The sequence below is a fragment of the Vitis vinifera genome, chromosome 1, assembly GCF_030704535.1.
Source record: "Vitis vinifera cultivar Pinot Noir 40024 chromosome 1, ASM3070453v1".
Classification (NCBI taxonomy): domain Eukaryota; kingdom Viridiplantae; phylum Streptophyta; class Magnoliopsida; order Vitales; family Vitaceae; genus Vitis; species Vitis vinifera.
Window position 1 is genome coordinate 24203853 of NC_081805.1, and position 21536 is coordinate 24225388.

Consider the following 21536-nt stretch of genomic DNA (forward strand, 5'->3'; position numbering starts at 1 on the left):
ATGGTGTATGGTTAAAGAGTTTCATTTCTGGGTTTAGAGTTGTGGATTCAATTTCTAGGCCATTGAAGATATATTGTGACAATTCAGCTGCAGTTTTTATGGCTAAGAACAACAAAAGCAGTAGTCAAAACAAACATATCGACATCAAGTATTTAGCCATAAGATAACGTGTTAAAGAAAAAACAGTGGTTATTGAACACATTAGCACTGAATTGAAGATTGTTGATCATTTGACTAAAGACATGCCACCATTGAAATTTAAGGATCATGTAGATAGATTGAGACTTGGTTCCTTTGTGTGATTTTTGTTGTAAGAATGAATGTTATTTTCAATGAAACTCTATTTGTGATGTTTTCTCATATTTGATTTTCTTTGTGTACACTTTTATTCAATTATTGAGAAATATCATTAATGTTTAGACCTAGAATAAACATAGGGTTTATTCATTAAGTTATATGGGCTAGTGTTTAAGAGACGTTATGCATTGTGATACATGGAAGATAATACTCGATTTTAGAGGACCTATTGCCATAATTCATGTGTTTTGTTTCTTGTTATGGTGAATGATGGAATATATGAACCAAGTAGGAGAATGTTGGGATTTTGTTTCTTTTAGATCTTCGATGACAAACCGAAAACGTCATTCAGAATGTGGTCCACATTCATTCCATCAATTTAGGAATGAAGATTAACGTTCGGAACCACGTTTGCATCACTACCCCATGTTCTATGCACGCTCAAAGTAGACTCGGTGATGAAGAGAGTCTTTAAAAAGGGATAGAACACACTAATGGGTTGAGTCTTCTAAGCCTTCAATCTCTTTCAGTCTTAAAAACACCATCTAAGAAGAGGTTGAGAAAGGTTTAGAAGTACTTGAAACTTGAAAAATTGAAGACACTGTTTTTAACTTGTAAGAATGGCAATGGCGGGAGGTACGTTTTCGATATGTTTTCAATTTCGCTTATGATCTAATTGCTATTTAAGGATTGTTATGAGCATGTTTAGATCATTTATGTCTATTATATAAGAGTAGTGAGTTGAAGACCTTGACTCAACAATTCATAAGTGATTAGGGCAAAAATATAATTATTATTTTGTCATTTCCTTATCCTTTATATCCATTTTGTTTTATGCATTCAAAATTGATTTTTCAAATTAATTATTTTCGTATAAAATTTAGTTAATCCATGTGACATAATAATATTGTCAAACAAACCATATTTAATTAGATCATACTCACCACCATAGTTGGCTTCAATAAATAATAACATATGTATAGAATTTTCATCTTATGAAAATTCTGCCAAAGTCTTTTCTCTACTTTTTGAAATAATTTTTTTATTTATATAGAATTATAAATAAAGATATATTGATTTAAAATTTTAAATAATTATTTAAATTAAAAATAAAGTTTTTTTTTTAAATTTAAGACTTGATATATATATATATATATATATATTAATTTTCATTATTGGATTATTATTTTAGTTTTGTAAAAATTTAGGAATATTATGTCTAAGAAATGTTATTTAAAAGTGATTAATAATTTTTTTTGATTTGTTACAATTTTAGGAAATAAAATTTGTCAAACAAATCATATTTAATAATTTAAACATATATATATAACAAATATGTTGCCTAGATTTTTTGTTGAATTAATTGGTTAAAAAAGGTAAAATAATTCTCATATTTGTAATTTTAACCTCTTCAATGTTTTATAATTTATTTTTAAAATAAATATTCTTAACTATTTTGAATATATATATAAATTAATTATTTTTACAAAAAAAAAAACTAATAAGGGCATTATAGTCAAAATGTGACCAAGAAAGGAATGAAGGGTTGTATTTCCAACAAATGAAAGTTTTAATCAAATAACCATTTTTTGTTTGGTTTTTATTTCATTGAATTTGATTTTGATTTTGAGTCGGGCTGATGATACAGGCTCTGGCTCTTTTCTTTGGTGAGAAATTTGTTTATTTGATCCATCTTGTCTCATTCATCGCAACCCTAATTTTAGTCTCTAAGCAGGTTGGTCCTCCCAGTCCCAGTCTCTATCACTTCTCTAGGGCTCTGCAACACCTATTTCACTACCTCCACTCTCCGACCGTTTCATCGCGAAGATCTCCATGGCGCCCAAGCCCAAGCCAAAGCCCACGGCTTCGTCGTCGTCACAGCCCCCACCTCCCATCGAAGACCTCTTCACGTCTCTCAACCTCCACATCCAGCGGTCCCAATTCGACCAGGCCGTCAAAGTCGCGGATCAGAGTCTGTTATCACATAGTCCTACTTATCCGGTGTCAATTTCTTCAATTTGCATCTAATTATCTGATGACTATCTTGTGTTTTCACGTTTATTTGCAGTTCTCTTGGTTGCGCCCTCCGATGAGGACGCGATTCGGTGCAAGGTTGTGGCCTTGATCAAAGAAGATAGAATTAATGACGCGTTATCGACTATTCAAGCTTCGCAGAGGCTTCCGATTGATCTCAGTTTCTTCAAGGTAAAGTTTCGAGCTCTGATTTTGTTCGTCAGTCGATTCAAACCTCATTTTATTTGAAGTTATATGATGGATGAATCAAATATTCAGAAGAGAAATATATATGAATTGGAGAACATTAATTCATTTGATTTTATTAGGATAGTTAGGAAAATAGTGGGCTGATTGGATGGTGTGCAACATTTGGATTGGAAAAAAGGCTGTGCTTAGTTCTGTTTCTTAAAGGTCAAGTGTTCATTTTTTTTTTCTCTATCGACTATTAACCAGTTTCGTGGGAAACATGTTGCTCTTGCTTGAATTTGTTTGGGACCCGATATGTGACTTTCTAATCCTAATTCAGAACGTTGACACATGATGGGTTATAAAAAGGAGATGACTTATTTGGAGATGGAAAATAAAGCTAGCTGTTCATGCTTGATGGAGACAAGAATGCAGTTCTAAGAACCAAAAATGAGAGAGGAAAAACCAGAACAATCTTGGTGCAAATATCTCTATTTCAGATTGTTGGTATATATCGGACTTTGGTTGGTCACAAGGTTTTAAAAGGACAAAAAGGTAATTATAGTAGTAATAAACAATCAAAAAATGTAAAAATGTGAACATTTATCATTGGAATCCAAAACCATGAACAAACTGCAATGGGAAAGTTTGAGAAGGAAAAACATGCACATAGGCAAATCTTGCCAATGAAATTCAAAAGGAATCATAATTTTGAATTTGACCCATTCATAAAACTGGAAATTTGAAACTCAAACCTAGTTTGAAATTTTTATAAGCTTTCCAAGTCCCAGCCACTTAGCCTGTTCTGTTGGGTTTTTCTTTCTTGAAATTTTGTGTCTCTCCTCAGTGAAATTTTGGTTTTAAGTGCTAAACCAGTTCTTGGCAGAAACATTGGTTTCCCATAGTGTTTTGTATTTTTGGTACTCTAGAAAATATATAAATCTCTCATTAATGTCTTTTTGTTTCATTTATTTCGAAACAGGCATACTGTTTGTACAGGCAAAACAAGTTAGATGAGTCGTTGGAATCCTTGAAAAGCCAAGAGGGAAGCTCCACAGCCATGTTGTTGGAGTCTCAGATTCTATATCGCTTAGGGAAAATGGATGCTTGTATTGATATTTATCAGAAGCTTCAGAAATCCAAGATCGAGTCGTTAGAGATAAACCTTGTTGCTGGTTTGGTGTCGGCTGGGAGAGGTTCTGATGTACAAGGAACGCTGGATGCCCTCAGAGTTAAAGCTACTAGCAGCTTTGAGTTGGCATACAACACTGCCTGTTCTTTGATAGAAAGGAGTAAGTACAAAGATGCTGAACAACTCTTGCTGTCAGCTCGAAGGTAATTTACAAGTTCTCTTATTGAAATCGATTAGAAGAAAAGAGTTTGCTTTCTAGTTGTTGCATTGCACTTTGGGATTATTTGTTGATCTCATTTTTGAGGCTGTGGATTGCATTTACTGCCTTACTTCTTATGTCATTTTGTCAATCCATCACTTCTTTGATTTAGGCAGGAGGGGATGTTTTAAAGATTTCTCTAGAGAAATTTCTATTAAGGCATATGTGTCTAGGGCCCATACATTAACAACAGTAGTTTTACCAAACAGCGTCTAAACATGTAAAGTATTGTTGCTTGTGAATGTCTTCATATGTAAAGGAAATCACATTTTACTTGGCAATGCCAAAATGTTGCTCAGTCCATTCATCTAGTCTATTTTTATGTGTGGCTGTGTTGTGTAGTTCACAATGTGGAGCTAATAAGATCGATGTGATTTTATCACCTAGATGGTTTAGTAATCATTTTATATCCTTTTTATAGGTGATGAAATTAATTTAACCTTGGAGGGGATGTCAATAGAAGACATGAAAAGGATAAACTTTGACTAAACACCAAGGTATCCTTTTGTTTTTTATTAGAGAACACCACAATATCCTTCCAAACAGACATTATGTTTAGACCTAATGCTTTAAGGTTTCTTTCTCACGAAGTTCATGTTTTGCAATTTGATCGGATAGCTACAGTCTTAATTGCTAGGAAGGTTATTATTATTTAAAATTGAACTCACTTTCTAAATCCTGTAGCCTGAGAAGAAAAGGTGTGGCGACCAGGAAATTCCATTTTGGTGCTTAGTTCATACTGTAGAGGGAACAAGAACTTTACAACTTTATTGTAAATCAAGTTTCTATCATGTTACATTGGTTTTGTTATGAAGGGTAAGAATTTTGTTTGCCACTGCTGAATTACCTTCAGTACCACTGACAACATTGTTTTCCTTGCTACAACTTTTCTTGGTCACTATTGATTGCATTTGATTTCCATGATTTCTTAATGCTACTAGCATTTTGGGTGCAATCATCCAGAAGAAGTGCCTCTCTCAGGAGATTAAAGTTATTTAAATTGCTTATGAACTGAAGTTCAAGGTGCTGGAAAGTTAATTTGGATCATCTCCTTAGGTGATATGGTCACAGTGCCATTGTCTCATTTGTGAAAGGAAGTAATACTGCAACTATAGTTGCAATAACTAATAAGGCTTTGTTGATTTGAGATGAGTGGAACAAAAATGGCTTCATGCTTCATGTAACCTGGAGATATGTCAATGGTGCACTAGTAATTAGACAGATGTTATACCTAACAGTTAGAGATGTATCTCTGACTGCAAATGAACTCATTACTATACCTAATGATATTAGCTTTCCAACACGCTTTTGTGGAGGGTAGGCAAATTCTGGATACAATTCTTATTGCAAATGAAGCCATTGACTCTAAGATGAAATGTGTGGAAAAGGGGGTCATATGTAAGTTGGATCATAGTTGTTAACTCATAAAATGTATTGTGTATTGTTTTTCTATTTTTCTATATTGCGTATCCTATCGTATAATGTATTGTAAGTTTTTTTCTATAGTGAAAAATAAATAGAAAAGATATACATATATACATATATGTGTGTGTGTGTGTGTGTGTGTGTGTGAATATCTATTGAAAGTATGGAGTGTAGAACAATATATAACTAATTTTATGGAAGATAGTAGGATCTAAAGAGTTAAACTATATCATATGCTATGAAAACATTGAATGTTAAAGTTTTGACAAGTTCAAATTAACAAAATATAACTTTAATATATAGATTCATCTCATAATCTACAGAAATAAACTTCTTCAATTTTTAGCTATGATTTTTAGTTCAAAATTCTGACTAGGTATATGCACTTATTGTGTTGTTATATATATATGTGTGTGTGTCTATGTTCCTTTATGTGTCATCTTCAAAATTCTAGCTTTTGAAGTTGGTCATCATTTCTTTTCCACCAAAAAAAGAGATATAAAAAACTAATATATTAAGTAAAAAAATTTATTCACTAATCACCATCATTTTCATTGTCAATATTCAAACCATTTAAATAAAAATTCTCCACTATTCATTGTAAAAATAAACTTACTTGACTTCTAATATAACATTTGACAAAAAGAATGCAACTTTTCATATGAGATTATTTTACCTATTTCTTCTTTTTATGATCAATTTTTAATCTTTTAATATATTTTAAACAATTAATATAATAAATTCTTTTAACAAAAAAAATTAATTTGATTTTTAAAAAAAATTATAGAAAATAGTTGAAGATATATGTATCGTTGTATCGTAATATCATATATCATTTTGTGTATCGTATATGTATTGTAAGATGCACTTTAAAGTAGGATATGGATTGCGATACACCTATAAAAAAAAAAAACGGATTGCTATACATATCGATTTCCATAATATCGTTATATTGTAATTTTTTAACAACTATGAGTTGGATATTGAAAAGAATTCTGATCATGCCAATTGGGACTTCTTATTCGCAATTCTAGAAAAAATGGGATTTGGCCCCAAGTGGATATGTTAGATTAGGTGGTGTATCCCTATGAGACAATTCTCCATTTTGTTAAATGGAATACCATTTGGTTTCTTCTTTGAGAATTCTAGAGGATTGAGGTAAGGTGATCCTCTATCCTCATTTCTCTTCATTTTAGCCATGGAAGCCCCCTCTTCTATCCTAATTAGGGCAAAGGAAGGGGGTTTCATCTTGGGTTTCGTAGTTGGCGGAAGAGGAGGATGGAGAATGGAGGTGTCCCAACCATTATTTGCTGATTATACCTTTATTCTTTGTGATGCCTCAAAGAAGAAAAGGAAATACTTGAGTTGGACTTTTATATGGTTCGAAGCAATTTTAGGTTTAAAGGTCAATCTGGAAAAAATTAATTAATTCTTATTGGATTTAAAGATCAATATGGGAAAAAGTGATTGATTCTTGTTGGAGAGGTCACTAATGTGGAAGAGTTGGCTAGGGTTTTGGGTATATAGTGTGGGTATCCTTCCGTCCATATATCTTGGCCTTCTACTAGGAACCCCTTTCAAATCAAGTTGGATTTGGGATGTGATAGAAGAGAGATTTCGAAGACTACTTGCTATGTGGAAAAGACAATACTTATCCAAGGGAGAGAGGTTGACTTTGATAAAACGCCTCTAGAAAAGATCTAAAGTAACTTCCTTTGGAGGAGAGGGACCCTTGAGAGCAAGCTGCATCTGGTGAATTAGTCTTTAATTTGTATGGATAAAAGAAGTGGGGTCTTAGGTAGTAGAAGATTGTCCATCCTCAACAAAGCACTGCTTAGCAAGTGATATGGAGATTTGCTTGTGAGAGCCATTCCTTTGGGAAGAGGGTAATTTTGGGAAGAAGGGGGTTGGTGCTCTAGAGGAGTGAGGGAAGGGTATGAGATGGGAGTGTGGAAGGCTATTATAAGTCGGTGGGTAGGCTTTAAGACTAAAGTAGTTATTCGGGTGGGAAATGGTCTAAGGGTGAAGTTTTGGATGGATGGGTGGCATGGGGAAGAACCTTTAGGCGTCACTTTTCCCACATCATTCTCAATAGTCACCATTAAAGATGCTTGGTCAGTCAAGATGTCGGATTGGAATGAGGGGAGGGGTTGGAACCTAGATTCACAAGAGGGATCCATGATTGGGAAATAGATGAGGTGAAGGCCTTTCTTAGGAGATTATAAGCGTAGTTGATTTGGAAAGATATAGAGGATAAGATGGTTTAACTAAATTCAAGATATGGCAATTTCTTAACTGAATCTCTTTACTCTTCCTTATCCATTCAAAGATTAAAAGAATTCCTACCTATCAAAAAGATTAAAAGCAATTCCTGCTAGCATGATTTGGAATTCTTAGGCCCCAGTAAGGGGGAGCTTTTTCACATGGGAAGCTACGTGGGGAAGGATATTAATGTTGGACTAGCTTAGAAGGAGGGGATGGCGAATCTGGAATAGCTATTATTTGTGCAAAGGAGAAGAAGAAACAATTGATCATATCCTCCTCCACTGCTCAGAAGTGCTCTATTTGGGATCAAATGGGTGATGCAGTCCACAATAAGAGAGGCCTTTTTGGGTTGGCTTGGATTTTCTATTGAGACGAAGAAGAAAGTCTAGAAAGTTGCTCCTTTGTGTTTATTTTGGACCATCTGTTTTGGGGCTGGGTTGGAATATATATATGATACCTTTTTGTCCATGTTGGAATTCATTGATTGGTTGAGCTCTAAGTGAGGTGTGGGGGTTGTTTTTTATTATTCCTCAGCTTTGGTTAGCCTTTTGGCACCTTTGTATACAATGTGCATACATTTGTGCACCCTTTGTTAGGTACTTCTAATATATTTTTCTTTCCCTATCAAGAAAAAAAAAAAAGGAAAGAAAAGAAAACAATTAGAGAAATGATGGTTTTGCCTAATAAAACCAAAGCTTATTTCATAACCTAATTTTCTTTCTCATGGGCAATACTTTCATCTTTTATGGTGAATAGCAAGGACCAAGGTGCATTTTGGCCTAGTGTGGATATATGGCATCCCCTTATCATGGGGCATTTGACTGATCTATAGATTCTAGTGTGTCTATGTTGATTTGGAACTGCCTTCTTGTTGGATTTGCGTCAAGTCAATGGAGGTGGTTGGTATATTTTCCTTGGCATTGTTATTGAAGAATTTGGGTCATGTTCAGCATTATTTTTCATTGATTTGTATGCTTCTATTTTTTGTTTTTTTTTTTCAGCAACTATGTACAAGAAACATGGTCATGCTCAAATTCAACTGCCAGAGACAGATGTGGTTTTTTACTCTCTGTGAATTTCTCCATTATTTGTCTTGTCCATCATGCTGTGGCCTGTCTGGGGCTGTTTGCACAACTTGTTTCTTCAATAAGAATGTCCTGTTGTTATTGTTCTTTATGGCATGATTATTGTACAAGCTTCAGCTACAGTCTTTGTTACAAAGTTAATAATAATGTCTGTGCACAAATACTGGAGACATGGATCAGTTTGTAAAGACATTATTCATGCTTGTTCCTGACTTTTCCATTGTAAATTCATTTGTTTGGCTCATTATGTAGTAGTTTGTTAAAGCCCTTCAATGGCTTCTTGTTTGTACATTCTATTGTTATACTACCTTTTGGATTATATGGCAAGTGAAGAAGGAAAATTCACTGGATGCTAATATACTTTTCATGTCAGGGTTGGCCAGGAAACATTAATGGAAGACAATTTAGCTGATGATGAGATAGAGATTGAACTGGCTCCATTAGCTGTCCAGTTGGCATATGTTCAGCAGGTAAGTAATGATATGAAGCATTTATTTGTGTTTTTTGAAGGGCAATATTTGATAGCCAATAATGCAAGCTATTTGTGTTATTTTATTTTATCAGCTCCTTGGAAACACACCAGAGGCCATGGAAGCCTACACAGGCATTATTAACCGAAATCTGGCAGATGAATCATCACTTGCTGTGGCAGTAAATAACCTTGTTGCATTAAAGGGTCCAAAAGATATTTCTGATAGCCTAAGGAAACTCGATCGGCTAATGGAAAAAGGCAATGGAGCTCAGAGCTTTCAGCTTTCTAATGGACTGGAGTCCAAACTTTCACCAAAACAGAGGGAAACAATATACACTAATCGTGTGCTTCTACTACTACATGCAAATAGGATGGATCAGGTCTTTCATTTGCAACCTTGCTTTTTTCTACATGATGGTTCTTTTTTGATGAGAGTAATCTCCTGTTGGCTCTCCATCTTTCTTTGATTACCTTTTATTAGTGGAATTTGACAGGCTCGAGAACTTGTTGCTGCACTGCCAGACATGTTTGCAGACAGTGTGATGCCAGTTCTGCTTCAGGCTGCTGTTTTGGTTAGAGAGAACAAGAGTGGAAAAGCTGAAGAAATATTAGGGCAGTTTGCTGAGAAGTTCCCCGATAAGGCCAAGGTGGTTCTCCTTGCAAGGGCACAGATTGCTGCTGTAGCCGGTCACCCTCAAATTGCGGCTGAGTCCCTTAGTAAAATAGCTGACATTCAGCACTTGCCTGCTACAGTTGCCACCATTGTATCCCTTAAAGAGCGTGCTGGGGATATTGATGGTGCAGAAGCTGTTTTTGATTCTGCAATCCAATGGTGGTCAAATGCCATGACAGAAGATAACAAGCTCACTGTTATAATGCAAGAGGCTGCTTCCTTCAAACTCAAGCATGGGCGGGAGAAGGAGGCTGCCCGGCTATATGAAGAGCTTGTTAAAAGCCATGGAAGTGTACAGGCTTTGATTGGGCTGGTAACTACGGCTGCTCGTGTGGATGTTGACAAGGCTGAAGCTTATGAAAAACAGCTAAAACCATTGCCAGGTTTGAAGGGAGTTGATGTGGAGAGCTTGGAGAGGACTTCCGGTGCCAAACACATTCAAAGTGATAGTCGTGTGGGTATCACTGAAGCATATGAAGAAAGTAAGAATAAGGAGAAGGCAAAGAAGAAAAGAAAGAGAAAGCCAAGGTACCCTAAAGGATTTGACCCTGCAAACCCAGGCCCTCCACCAGACCCGGAGCGGTGGCTACCCAAGAGGGAGAGGTCTAGTTACAGGCCCAAGAGAAAGGACAAGAGAGCAGCTCAGGTGAGAGGCTCACAGGGTGCGGTTGTTAGAGAAAAACATGAAGCTGCTGGTTCAGACACTTCTGCCAATACGTCAAATTCAAAATCAGACCAAGCCACCACCTCCAAAGGTTCCTCACAGAACGCGGTTGCGTCACAATCCAAGCCTTCATCCAAGTCATCAAAGAAGAAGTCTAGGAAATAATTGGGTGAGAAAACCAAATAAATTTTGTTTGACTATCTCATGAATGAACATCTTGTTTTGGAATATGACTAGGACGTCTGAGATTTTGGTAATTTGTTCACGGTATCAATGTTGGGTTGGGTTTGAATGTTTGAGAATTCAACGGTCAAACCCCTGCGATTCCTTGGCTAGCCTGATTCATGTAGTATGTTATCGACCATTTATTGTGACATTAAGTGCCATCCAGTTGTTCTTCCAGGTACTTTGAATTGTTGGCCGAGGCTGAGCTTGGGTGGGTCATGTTTTTCAAGGCCCTTCGCAGAAGATGCTCTCAAGTCTTAATTGATAAGTAATTTGAACTTTTGTCTTGTTTCAGGAATTGGTTTAAAAATGGGATTCCTGTTTTGCAGTTTGGTCACTTGTGCTTGAAGTTTTGAACTCCTGAGGTAAAGTTGTACCTTGGTTGAGACCAACTAAACGCTCTAGGGATTGCTGAAACTAAAAGGGCATCCTCTTCTTAAGAGCAAAATCTAGGGCCAAAGGTTGACTACTGTATTAGGATGGGTATTACAACAACCTTGTCCTATTTTTTCTATCTTTGTCAATTGTTTTTTTGGCTGGGTTTGGTTCCAGCAAAGGATTTTTCATATTTAATTTTAATATAAAAAAATAAATATAATTAAAATAAATTTAAATTTTATATAATTTTAAATTATTTTATCTATATATATCTAACCAGATGTTTGATAAATCAAAATAACAACTTAAAGTGATTTAATAACTTATTTAAGTTATTAAGTATGTTTGATAAAATAACTTTAATGATATGATTTAAAGTAAAAATAATTTTAAATAATTAATTTATTTTTTAATTTCATATATTTATTTTATCTTATAATCTTTATTTGTCTTAATTATTTTCATAATATTTTTTTATTATTTCACAACATTCACCCATCTCTTTTATCCTAATTATATTTAAAATAAGAATTAAGTAATAAATTTTAAATCAATATCTTAAATATAAAATTAATTTAAGTCATTAAGTAATAAATATTAAGTTTTATTAAACACTTATTAAGTTTGGTTAGAGTTAAAATTAGTAATATTAGTATTATAAAAGTTTTATTAAATATGAAAAAATATATATATGTAAATTAAAAAAAAACTTTTATATTTTAATTTTTATATTAAACATTTTTTTTAAAAGTTTTTTTTTTTTTTTTGAATAAAACTAGCTATACAAGTATAGAAGCTCTTATAAAGTTGAAAAAAAATTGTTGTTTTAGAAGTGAATCCAAACAACCTATAAAAAAGTTAAAATAAGTTAAATGAAATTGAATTAATATATAATAATATTTTATTAACTTTAAATTTATTTTTTATTTTCTTTTAATTTTTCTAGTTTCCTCTTCATTCTCTCCTCAAAATTTTTAAAAAACAAATATTAATATCTAATTTTAAATTGAGAATATAACTTGTAATTATAGAAATGACAACAGGAAGATTTGAGACCGGTCAATCCTATCATAATCCTATTCCGCTTATTCAAAATATTTTTCATTCCTATTCCATTAAAAAAATTCAACGTCTTGTCTCATTAACTTTATTTTTTGAAAATTTTTATTTTTATTTTTAAATTATATTAAAATAAATATATCTTATAAATAATTAAAACCTTATAATTTTTTGTAACTTATTTTAAAAGTATTCTATTATATATACATATATTAAAAATAGAAAAATAGAAATTTGAATCTATCCCGATTTAACAAAAAAAATCTTAAACTCGTCATAAACTCATTTATTTAAATTTTAAACTCGTTTAGTTGAATACATGACAAGTACAAAAAAAAATCCGTTTTATTGCGATACCTACTTACGAGTATGGTTACCATGACGGTGGATAGTAGCATTCATCTATTCCATTACTACACCTTTCATGACTGCCATTCAACCCATTTCAGCAAAATAGGATGAATAAGAACCATGTCCACCCCTTCGAAGAAGGAAAAGAAGAGAGACAAAAATTAGTGGTGGACATAAAACATGTCAACATATGATCAAGATATTGACGAAAGATGCGTGGTGGGGGAACGCCTGGAGCTTGTTTTGTGACACAGGAGGGAAGCGGGCGAGGACTCAAAAGTCAAAAGGCAGTGGCATCACTTTTCTTATATACTATTCCAATTCCCCGACCGTCAACTTATTAGTCAAGTATTGTGGTACCATCTTAATATCCTGATGTATGTACATATGTCACTATGTATGTCACTTACCTGAAAACACTTTCAAATTTTATTTTAAAAACAAATTAACGCTTATTTGAAACTGTTTTTAAAATTTTTTTTTTTGTTTTCTAAAAAAGAAACACAAGAAACATATTTAACAATCAAAAATTGTTTTCCATTTTTAATTCTTAAGAATAAGAAATAGAGCATTTTCAAAGAATATATATGAGTTGTTTTTTTTTAAATTATTTTTACTTGTTTTATGAGGATTATTTTAAAAAATAATTATACAAATATGTAGAATGATTAAAAATAAAACACTAGATATAAAAATTATTTTTAAAATATATTCAAAAATATTAAAAATAATTAGGCTATTTATGATAATTATTTTCGAAAACATTTTGAAAAATAGTTTTTGAAAATTTTTATTTGATGTTTTGTAAAATAAAAGTTTGTTTCAAAACTTAAAATGTTTTTAACTTATTTTTAATACTTTTAAAAATAATTGTTATATCTAGGGTTTTATTTTTGATCATTCTATATTTTTGAATAATTATTTTTTAAAACAATTATCACAAAACAAATGAAAACAATAGAAAATAAGTAAAATATATTATCTAAAAACACTATATTTTCTGTTTTTAATAACAGAAAATAGAAAATAATTTTTCGTTATCAAATTTATTTATTTTAGTTTTTTTGTTATGGTTCATAATCTGACTTATGCTTTTTAAAAAATAGAGAATAATTTTCAAAAACCATTCTTAAAAATTATTTTTCAAAATTGTTTTCTAAAACAGTTACAAGACCCTTAGTTTTTATAAATATTTTGGATTTTTTTATATAGCATTATGAGAAATAATTAAAAATATTAAAAATATTTAATTAATTTTTATATTATATATAAGTGTACACTACATTTTGTAGAAAATAAGTAAAAAATAAATTATTTTTTATATTTGAGTTTTAAAACAAAATATTATTATTGAATACTTTCATTTGTAGCCGCTATAGATTTTTATTATAACGAAAAGAGATTATTTATTTTTTTCACTTTCAATACCCAAAAAATAAAGTAACCCAATTATATGTAAAATTTCCAAAATACCCCAACTTAAAATATTAAAAGCAATTTATCCCGAGTTTGTAAGAGAAATACATTTTTATAAAATTTTGAAAAATATCATAATTATTCTTATATTTTAATAAGATCATTCTTAAAATTTTTAAAGTTCTAGTAGCTTGGAGAAGGAAGGTTCCAAAACTTGGTCACTAATTTATGAAAAAATTTAGAAACGTGGGCATTAAGCTTTCTATAATGTATTATATTCATAAAATATTAGAAGCTCACCTTAGACTTTTCACCAATTTTGGCCATCAAGCAAACCCTCCACGCACCCACTTCACCAATGACTCACTCACAGCTATCCTCCTATCCAACGCATTCCACAAACCCTCCACTCCTTATCAAAACACCATGATCATAATAGAATTTGACAATTTATATTTGATATTCAATTCATATTTTAGAAGTAAATATATATATATTATGAATTTTTATGTACTATTTTTGTACACATCATTAATTAATTATTTATATTTCTTTATGTCTTTAAATATTTAAAAAATAATAATTACCTTACATATAATAAGATTTTATTATTATTTATAGAAGGTTATTAATGCATCAAACATTTATTTATTGAGGGTTTAAGAAATTAATATTTCTTTTAAGAGCAATAATCACATAATAATGATCATATAATTACAAAATATCATGACCAATTTTTTTTTTCACCAAATTTTCTAAATAATTTTTAATATAAAAATTACAAATAAGTCAATGACAACCAAATGAATTGAAATAATTTTAAAAATATTTTTTTATACTTTGACTATAGGAAATAATAAAAGAAAAAAATGAAACAAATTTGGAAGAAAAATAATAAAAATTAACAAAAATTACATATTTTCAAACTCTTTATTTTTTTCTTAAAAAAGAAAAAAAAGGAAGGTAAAAAAAAAGCTAATTTGAATGAAAAAAAAAACAATTTATTATTATTATTTAAAAAAATTATTTTATTAAATGCTTATTAAATATCACATTAAATGGTAAAGAAAATACTAAATAGCATTGAAAAGGTCATTAAGACCTTTTTTTTTTTTAATTAAGTTTAATTGGTAAAACTGATAAGCAACTATCACCGTAGATAAGAAGTAATGGGTCGAAATCATAACGAATGGAAAAGATACGAAGGAGATACACAATAGTGAAACCCAAGAGAGCCGGTAGCCAGTAATCGGTCGATGCAAAGAGCGAGAAGTTAGCTGGGATTCCATCTCCCGCCACACCTTAAGAGCAAGTCCCGGACTCCCGACACGTGTCCATTTCGTCGGTCCCCTCTCTCTCCTAAATTGGACAATACACCCTTCACCCGTCTCGCTTCTCTCACCCTCTCTCTCTTCTCTCTCTAGATTTTCTCATTTTCTCTCAGTTTCTCGGGACTTGGTCGACAGACTCACCTCTCTTCGGATCCACAAAGAAAGCTCTCCATTCCATTCCATTCCCCTCAGGAAACCAAGACTCGTTATCTCGTCCCGGAAGGGATTAGATAGCCACATCTGTCGATTGCGTTGGTCCGTACAAATTAGGGTTTGATTAGATTTTTGCTTGGTTTTTATTTCATTGAATTTGATTTTGATCTTTGAGTCTTGATAATACAGGCTCTGGTTCTTTTCTTTGGTGAGAAATTTTGTTTATTTGATCCATATATTGTTTCATTCATTGCAAACCCTAGTTTTAGTTAGGAGATTGGATAAAAGGGGGAAAAATATGGTGGATTGATTCTTACTGTATAGGCCATTGAATTGTAGCTGATATTTTTGAGTTCTGTACAAGAAACTCTGTGAAATTTTTGGTGCGTTGTTTTTGTTTGCCATCCGAAATCGAGGGTTGTCTTGTTGGATCTTTTCAAGCTTTTCTCTTTTCGTTTTCTTTTTTCAAAAAAAAAAAAAATTAACGAAGAGTCCTAGGGTTTGCCTCTGTAGAGAAAATCTAGGATTAAGGTGCGAATAGGATGGCATTAAATTTTTCGCACCGTCCGATCTTCCCGGCGCATTTGGCCGAAGACAATTTGGTTTCGCCCATTAGGATTGCTAATGGGTATCTTGTGGAGGGGATACTAGATAAGAATGGAGATGGGTTCTGTAAGCCGTGGCATTCGAATAGGGAGGTTGCAGATTGCTTTGATTATGGGAGGGATAGAGATGATAGGGGTGGCTCGCAACAGGAGTCAGTGTCGAATGACATTCTTGATCTTTTGCCTTCAGATCCCTTCGGGATGGATATAAGTACTACTTTCACGGCAATTACTGGTTGGCTTGAAGATTTGGAGGTAGATTATGGTGGGTACGGAACAGATGAGATTGGAACGAGTCAGGGGAATTATGAGTTGTTCGCTGGATTGAATTTTATATGGAACAATGCTATGAGGTTCCAGGCATTGCCTGGGAAAGCATGGTTGGATGATAAATCTGATATAGCATGTGGGTTTGGTGGGTTCACTGAGGAAAAGGAAGTGGCTGACCCATCTTACAATTGTAGGTTTGGGCCAATCTGTGTTGTGGAAGATGTTCTGAGTTCTGGGAATGAAAATGTTTGTGGTGCCAGCTGTCAAGCTGAAGAATTCCGGGAGTTTAATGGAAGTTGTTATGATGGAGATGGGGCAGCTCCTCATGCAGCTGTTTCTTTTGCCCTTGGTTATCTAGGTTTGAGGGACCTACTTTCTGTTGAAAGGGTTTGTAGATCTCTGCGAGCTACTGTTCAAAGTGATCCCCTTTTGTGGAGGAGTATCCATGTAGACCAGCCATTGAACGAGAGGATTACAGATGATATTCTTTTACAACTAACTAGGAGGGCTCAAGGCAACCTGCAGGGCTTACACCTGGTGGAATGCCCAAGAATTACAGATGATGGTCTGAAGCGAGTTCTTGAAAGTAATCCAAGGTTAACCAAGGTCAGTACAAAAGTTGGCTTTTACATTTGTCTATGAATGTTGTGATCACTTTTATCCATTAATTTCTATTGTCTCATGTTCAATCTCCTTAGATGGTTGAATGATTGCTGCACCAATATCTTGCAATTTATGAAATGAACTTTACTTGTTTATTATTACGATAACGTTGTCTATCCATAAAATTATTTATCACTATACTATGAATAAGGATTTGGGGTGTTTGGTCCATGATTCTATGATTTATTTTATATTATTTCCCCTGCTTAGAATTACACATCTTTAGGCTGCCATTTTTTTGGGTAAGGATCCATCATTTTGTTACAATTATTGTCTAAAATTTTTTAATCAGGATTTAAATGTTTCTTCCAGAATGGATGACTTACACAATTTTACTTTTATAGTACAAGTAACTTGATACCAGGAACATTACATTTGCGCCACAACCATTCTCTGCTGCCTCCTCCCCCTTTTGCCCAACCAAAAAAGAGAAAAGAGAAAATAGAAAAAAAATAAAAGAAAAAATCACCCTAAAAGGAATGCTTTTGTGCCACTTGAGTTCACTTTCTACAGATATTGCTTTGGCACTAGTAGATGATTGTTCTCAGTTTTGCTTTAAGATGGTTGACAGCATAGTTACATAGTTCTAGTTATGAGAATAACTAAGCCATAATCCATTACACATTTTTTCATAGTAAGGTAGTGAATGCCATCCTTGCCCCTAAAAGTCGGTGCAAGCTAACCTATGGAATAAGGTCTGGTGTGACATCAGATTATGCTATTTTTTTTGGAGATTTTACTTTCAATTTATGGAAAGAACTTCATTAATGAAAGAAAATTTCATCACAACCGATGCAGTGAAATTGAACTAACTATTTCACACCCACATGCTCATGCATATATATTTGTGTGTACATGCATAAACTAATGTGATGCTAATAGAAAAAGGGGAAAGAAAGGTATAGACTAATGTGGAGTTGTAACTTCTATCTAAACTTTTTTGAAGTTGGTTTGAACATGTTCCAGTGAAGAACTGAAAGAAATTGTGAATTCAAGTGCATATGCCTAGTTCGATGTTTGGTTGACTCTTGTAGGTTGTTAGATTAGAAGGTCTAATCTATCTTATTCATTTAACCTTTATTTGTTGGTTATCTTAATGCCCAAGTTATTAGGTTGAAACAAATATGTGTGGGTGCACCCTTGTGTTAGGTCTTGTTGTTGATTGGGTTTGTCCATAATTCTAATTTGGAACTGAACCAGCTTCGGTTGGTCCTGATTTTATTAATTAGGTAGGATTGGGGTGTTTGAAGAACTGAGTAGCGCCTGAATTTGATGATTTTGGTTTGATGATATTGGGTTTCAGACTGCACCTCTAAGTAGCACTCTGCATTGATGTTCTGACAGCAATTATCCACCTAAAGTCATTTACAAATTTGATCAACCACCCCACTTCACACTTCCACTCCCATGGCCACTTTATGCCTTGGTACTTAGATTAATTGGAAGCAAAAATTCTTTTCTTTTCATTGCATGCTCTAGGTGCATGTAGCACTGGATCTGAGCTTTGATGTTATATTTTGTTATGCTTCATAATGTGATGAGCTGCTGAATATGTTTTCTCGTCCTGCAGCTGTGTGTGCCTGGATGTACAAGACTCAGTATTGAGGGAGTTGTAAATATGCTAAGAGCTTTCCAGTCTACTGGTACGCCGGGTATAAAGCACCTAAGAATTGGTGGACTCTATGGTGTGGCACACAAGCATTTTGAAGAGTTGAAGCTCTTGCTGGGCATTGATATTCATGAACAGAAGAATGCTCACAAGCCTCATTTTTATAATAGGGGAAACTTTTATCTCTTGGGTGACGATGATCGTGCCATTGATATTGAAACGTGTCCAAGATGCCAGAATTTGAGGCTGGTTTATGATTGCCCAGCAGATGGTTGTCAAGTGAAAGAAAATGCTGCTCAGGTATGCAGGGCTTGCACACTTTGCATTGCACGATGTGTTCAGTGTGGACGCTGCATTAATGACGGTGAATATGAAGAGACATTTTGTCTGGAATGGCTTTGCTCAGATTGTTTTAAGCAGCAACCGCAGTGCCAAGAGACTTCTAACTTATGTCTTCACGGCTAGAGACTTATAGTGCTTTTGTCTTCTGGTTTCACATTATGGATGAGAAATTGCGTAATTAGGCTATCCAGATATCAAAAGGAAAAAAAAAATCTGAGGCAGCTGTCAAGCATTATGGTTCCCTTCGTTTGCCATTATTGCCTTGTGATTCAGCTGGCTCTGTTGGATTGTGCCTTTTGATGGTCTTCAAGCTTTGATGTGCTGCCCTGGGAATGAACTGAGCCCAAGATTAATGTTTTTAGAAAAGCAAAAAAAAAAAAAAAAAAGAGAAAAAGGGAGAAAAACTAAAAAGGAAAAAGAAAAATTGAAGAGGAAGAGGAAGAGGAAGAGGAAGAAGAAGAAGAAAAAGAAGAGGAAGATGATGGAGAAAAGGAATTTGGAACTGCAGCAAGAAAGTGAAGAAAAAGAAAGAGTGTTCATTCAGTTTGCTGCTTTTCATTAGGAACACTCTTATCCTATTAGTACTGATTATTAACCCTGGAGTCTGACAAGATTCAGTGAACAATAAATTAGTTTGCTTTTGGATGATGGAGTGTGAGACTTTCTGGTGAAGTGGAATATGACCTATGAAGCACTATGCATACCAGGACTGATAAGTTGTGGAAAGCAATAAAGGGGCGACTCAGCGTGTTGTACTGGGACATTGGGTATTTCTAGATATTACATATTATAACTATCAAGCAGATGGCCATTTACTTGTTACCATTGAAGCGATAGATGATTGGCACTTGACATGCAGTAATCTTGCTGTTGCTGATGCATGCTGACTGATGTTGGAGCACAGGTATTTTTCTGATGCATGAAAATTTGGGGTGAAACTTCCTACATCTGCAGGACCTCTCTTGTTATGAGATTGGAACTGTGGCCATCAGTGTGCCAAAGCCTCTAATGACCATCGAATCTCTTCAATGTTTTCATTTTATGGCTCCTGGCTTGTGCAGGTTGTAAAAATAACAGTTACTTTTTACGTTTCACACGTAAGATTGGTTTCATACATTCTTGTATGGGGTTTGTACTCAGAATTATTTTTTTCCTTCTGGGGAAAATATTATTTGGGTCATAGCCCTTGTTGTTTGCTATATTCTGGTTTGCAAGACTCATGAGGCTTATAAGTTGTTGAATACTGTCTTGTGCAAATGCTAGCATCATGAAAGGTTTATAGAGTTAAAGACTATGGATAAATGGGGTTTTTAAGCTTGGATTTGTGTTAGTGTCACCCAACCATAGGTTCCAAAGAGCAGGGAGGATGTGCAAATGTGATACATGATACATACCAAACCCAAGTGAGAATGTGCAGAAGCCACTGGTCCCTTGTCTTACAGAGTGATCTATTTTGTTGTATGCATGCATGCTGTTTTGCGTTGAGGGTTATGGAAGGGGTCATTTCTTTTCCTACAAGTTAAAAGACTTTAAGATCCATTAATTAATTAAAATACCGGATGGGGGAGGAGTAGAAGAAAATGCAAGCAATAATGCTTTTCTTTGATAAGTAATATTCCTCACCCATTACAAGCCTAAAACTTAGCTTGGGAATGATGAAAATGAAAAGTTTTCCCCCAAACACCTTGTGGGCTAAATCTGGCATCGCCATTTCCACTTAAATTTTTGTTTGATTGAACTCTGGATATGTTGTATGATATCAAACTCGAGAGTTAGCCCTTCTCCCTATCTATGAGCAGGTGAAATCCCAATAAATGAAATGAAAGCATACCATTCCCAAAAGAGGTTTGACGTTGGATTGTGGAGGATTTGAGTTTGTGAAGAAATTTCACATTTGCATTAGAGATTTATCTCCTCCTTTTATCTTTGAAAATTATGGATCCACTTAGAGCATGACTTTTTTGTCTGTTGAAATTACTTAGTTGTCTTTCCTTTTATTCTTTTTCTTAATTGTATGTTAGTTTAGCAAGGACTCATAGCTTTTAGTTTTTTGTGGCCTCTAGGATCGTGATACGAGGAATGCATCATTTCTTCTATTATAAAACAAACGCCTTTGAACTCGTTGATTCTACTATCTCATCTCAACTTCTAATGAGTTGTTGAAAACAAGATTTTGGATTGACCTTACCCTCAATCACTTGAGCCACAGATGCCTTTCTCCTCTGCTTCACCTATTCTATTCTTGTTTCAAGAAATCCAACTTGAAAATCCTATTTGCTTGCGCCACTGCCTCGATCAACTTGCTCCATCCCCTTATTCTATTTCCTACATTTGAAAATTAATGACCAATAACATCAACCCCTCTTTTTCTTTATGAAAAAATATAAATAAAATACGACATAAAAAAAGATTTATATTTTAAATTCTTTATTCTCAATATAAAAGCCACTAAAATTGAACATATATATTAGCCAAAAAAAAAAAAAACCTTGTTTTTTAATTTCTCTTCGGATTTTATTTTTTTTATTAGCTTTTTATGGTACTTTTTTTGGCAAATAAAATTGGGGGAATCATGTAAAGGTGTACTATTTGGAAAATATGGATGGATTAAGAACCTCTAAAAGTGGATTTTATTAACGTATGTTTTCCAAAACTATCCT

The 21536-nt window shown here is 33.6% G+C and overlaps 2 protein-coding genes across 2 annotated transcripts; both read left to right on the forward strand.

Annotated features, from left to right (window-relative positions):
* Positions 1–1836: 1836 nt before the first annotated feature.
* Positions 1837–10880, forward strand: LOC100244217 (uncharacterized). Its single transcript, XM_010656843.3, has 7 exons — positions 1837–1964; positions 2033–2269; positions 2366–2502; positions 3482–3834; positions 9039–9135; positions 9230–9517; positions 9632–10880. The coding sequence occupies exons 2-7, from the start codon at positions 2131–2133 to the stop codon at positions 10637–10639; spliced, it is 2022 nt and encodes a 673-aa protein (XP_010655145.1). The 5' UTR covers positions 1837–1964; positions 2033–2130; the 3' UTR covers positions 10640–10880.
* Positions 10881–15206: 4326 nt separating this feature from the next.
* LOC100266542 (F-box protein SKIP14) lies at positions 15207–20075 on the forward strand. Its single transcript, XM_010656847.3, has 2 exons — positions 15207–16868; positions 18496–20075. The coding sequence occupies exons 1-2, from the start codon at positions 15930–15932 to the stop codon at positions 18997–18999; spliced, it is 1443 nt and encodes a 480-aa protein (XP_010655149.1). The 5' UTR covers positions 15207–15929; the 3' UTR covers positions 19000–20075.
* The last annotated feature ends 1461 nt before the right edge of the window (positions 20076–21536 follow it).

Bases quoted from the DNA above. Each gene is read 5' to 3' on its own strand.
- LOC100244217 (XM_010656843.3), top strand. From the start codon at position 2,131: ATGGCGCCCAAGCCCAAGCCAAAGCCCACGGCTTCGTCGTCGTCACAG. The intron at 2,503-3,481 runs GTAAAGTTTCGA...ATTTCGAAACAG, and splicing joins TTGATCTCAGTTTCTTCAAG to GCATACTGTTTGTACAGGCA. The intron at 3,835-9,038 runs GTAATTTACAAG...TTTTCATGTCAG, and splicing joins CTCTTGCTGTCAGCTCGAAG to GGTTGGCCAGGAAACATTAA.
- LOC100266542 (XM_010656847.3), top strand. From the start codon at position 15,930: ATGGCATTAAATTTTTCGCACCGTCCGATCTTCCCGGCGCATTTGGCC. The intron at 16,869-18,495 runs GTCAGTACAAAA...CTCGTCCTGCAG, and splicing joins GTAATCCAAGGTTAACCAAG to CTGTGTGTGCCTGGATGTAC.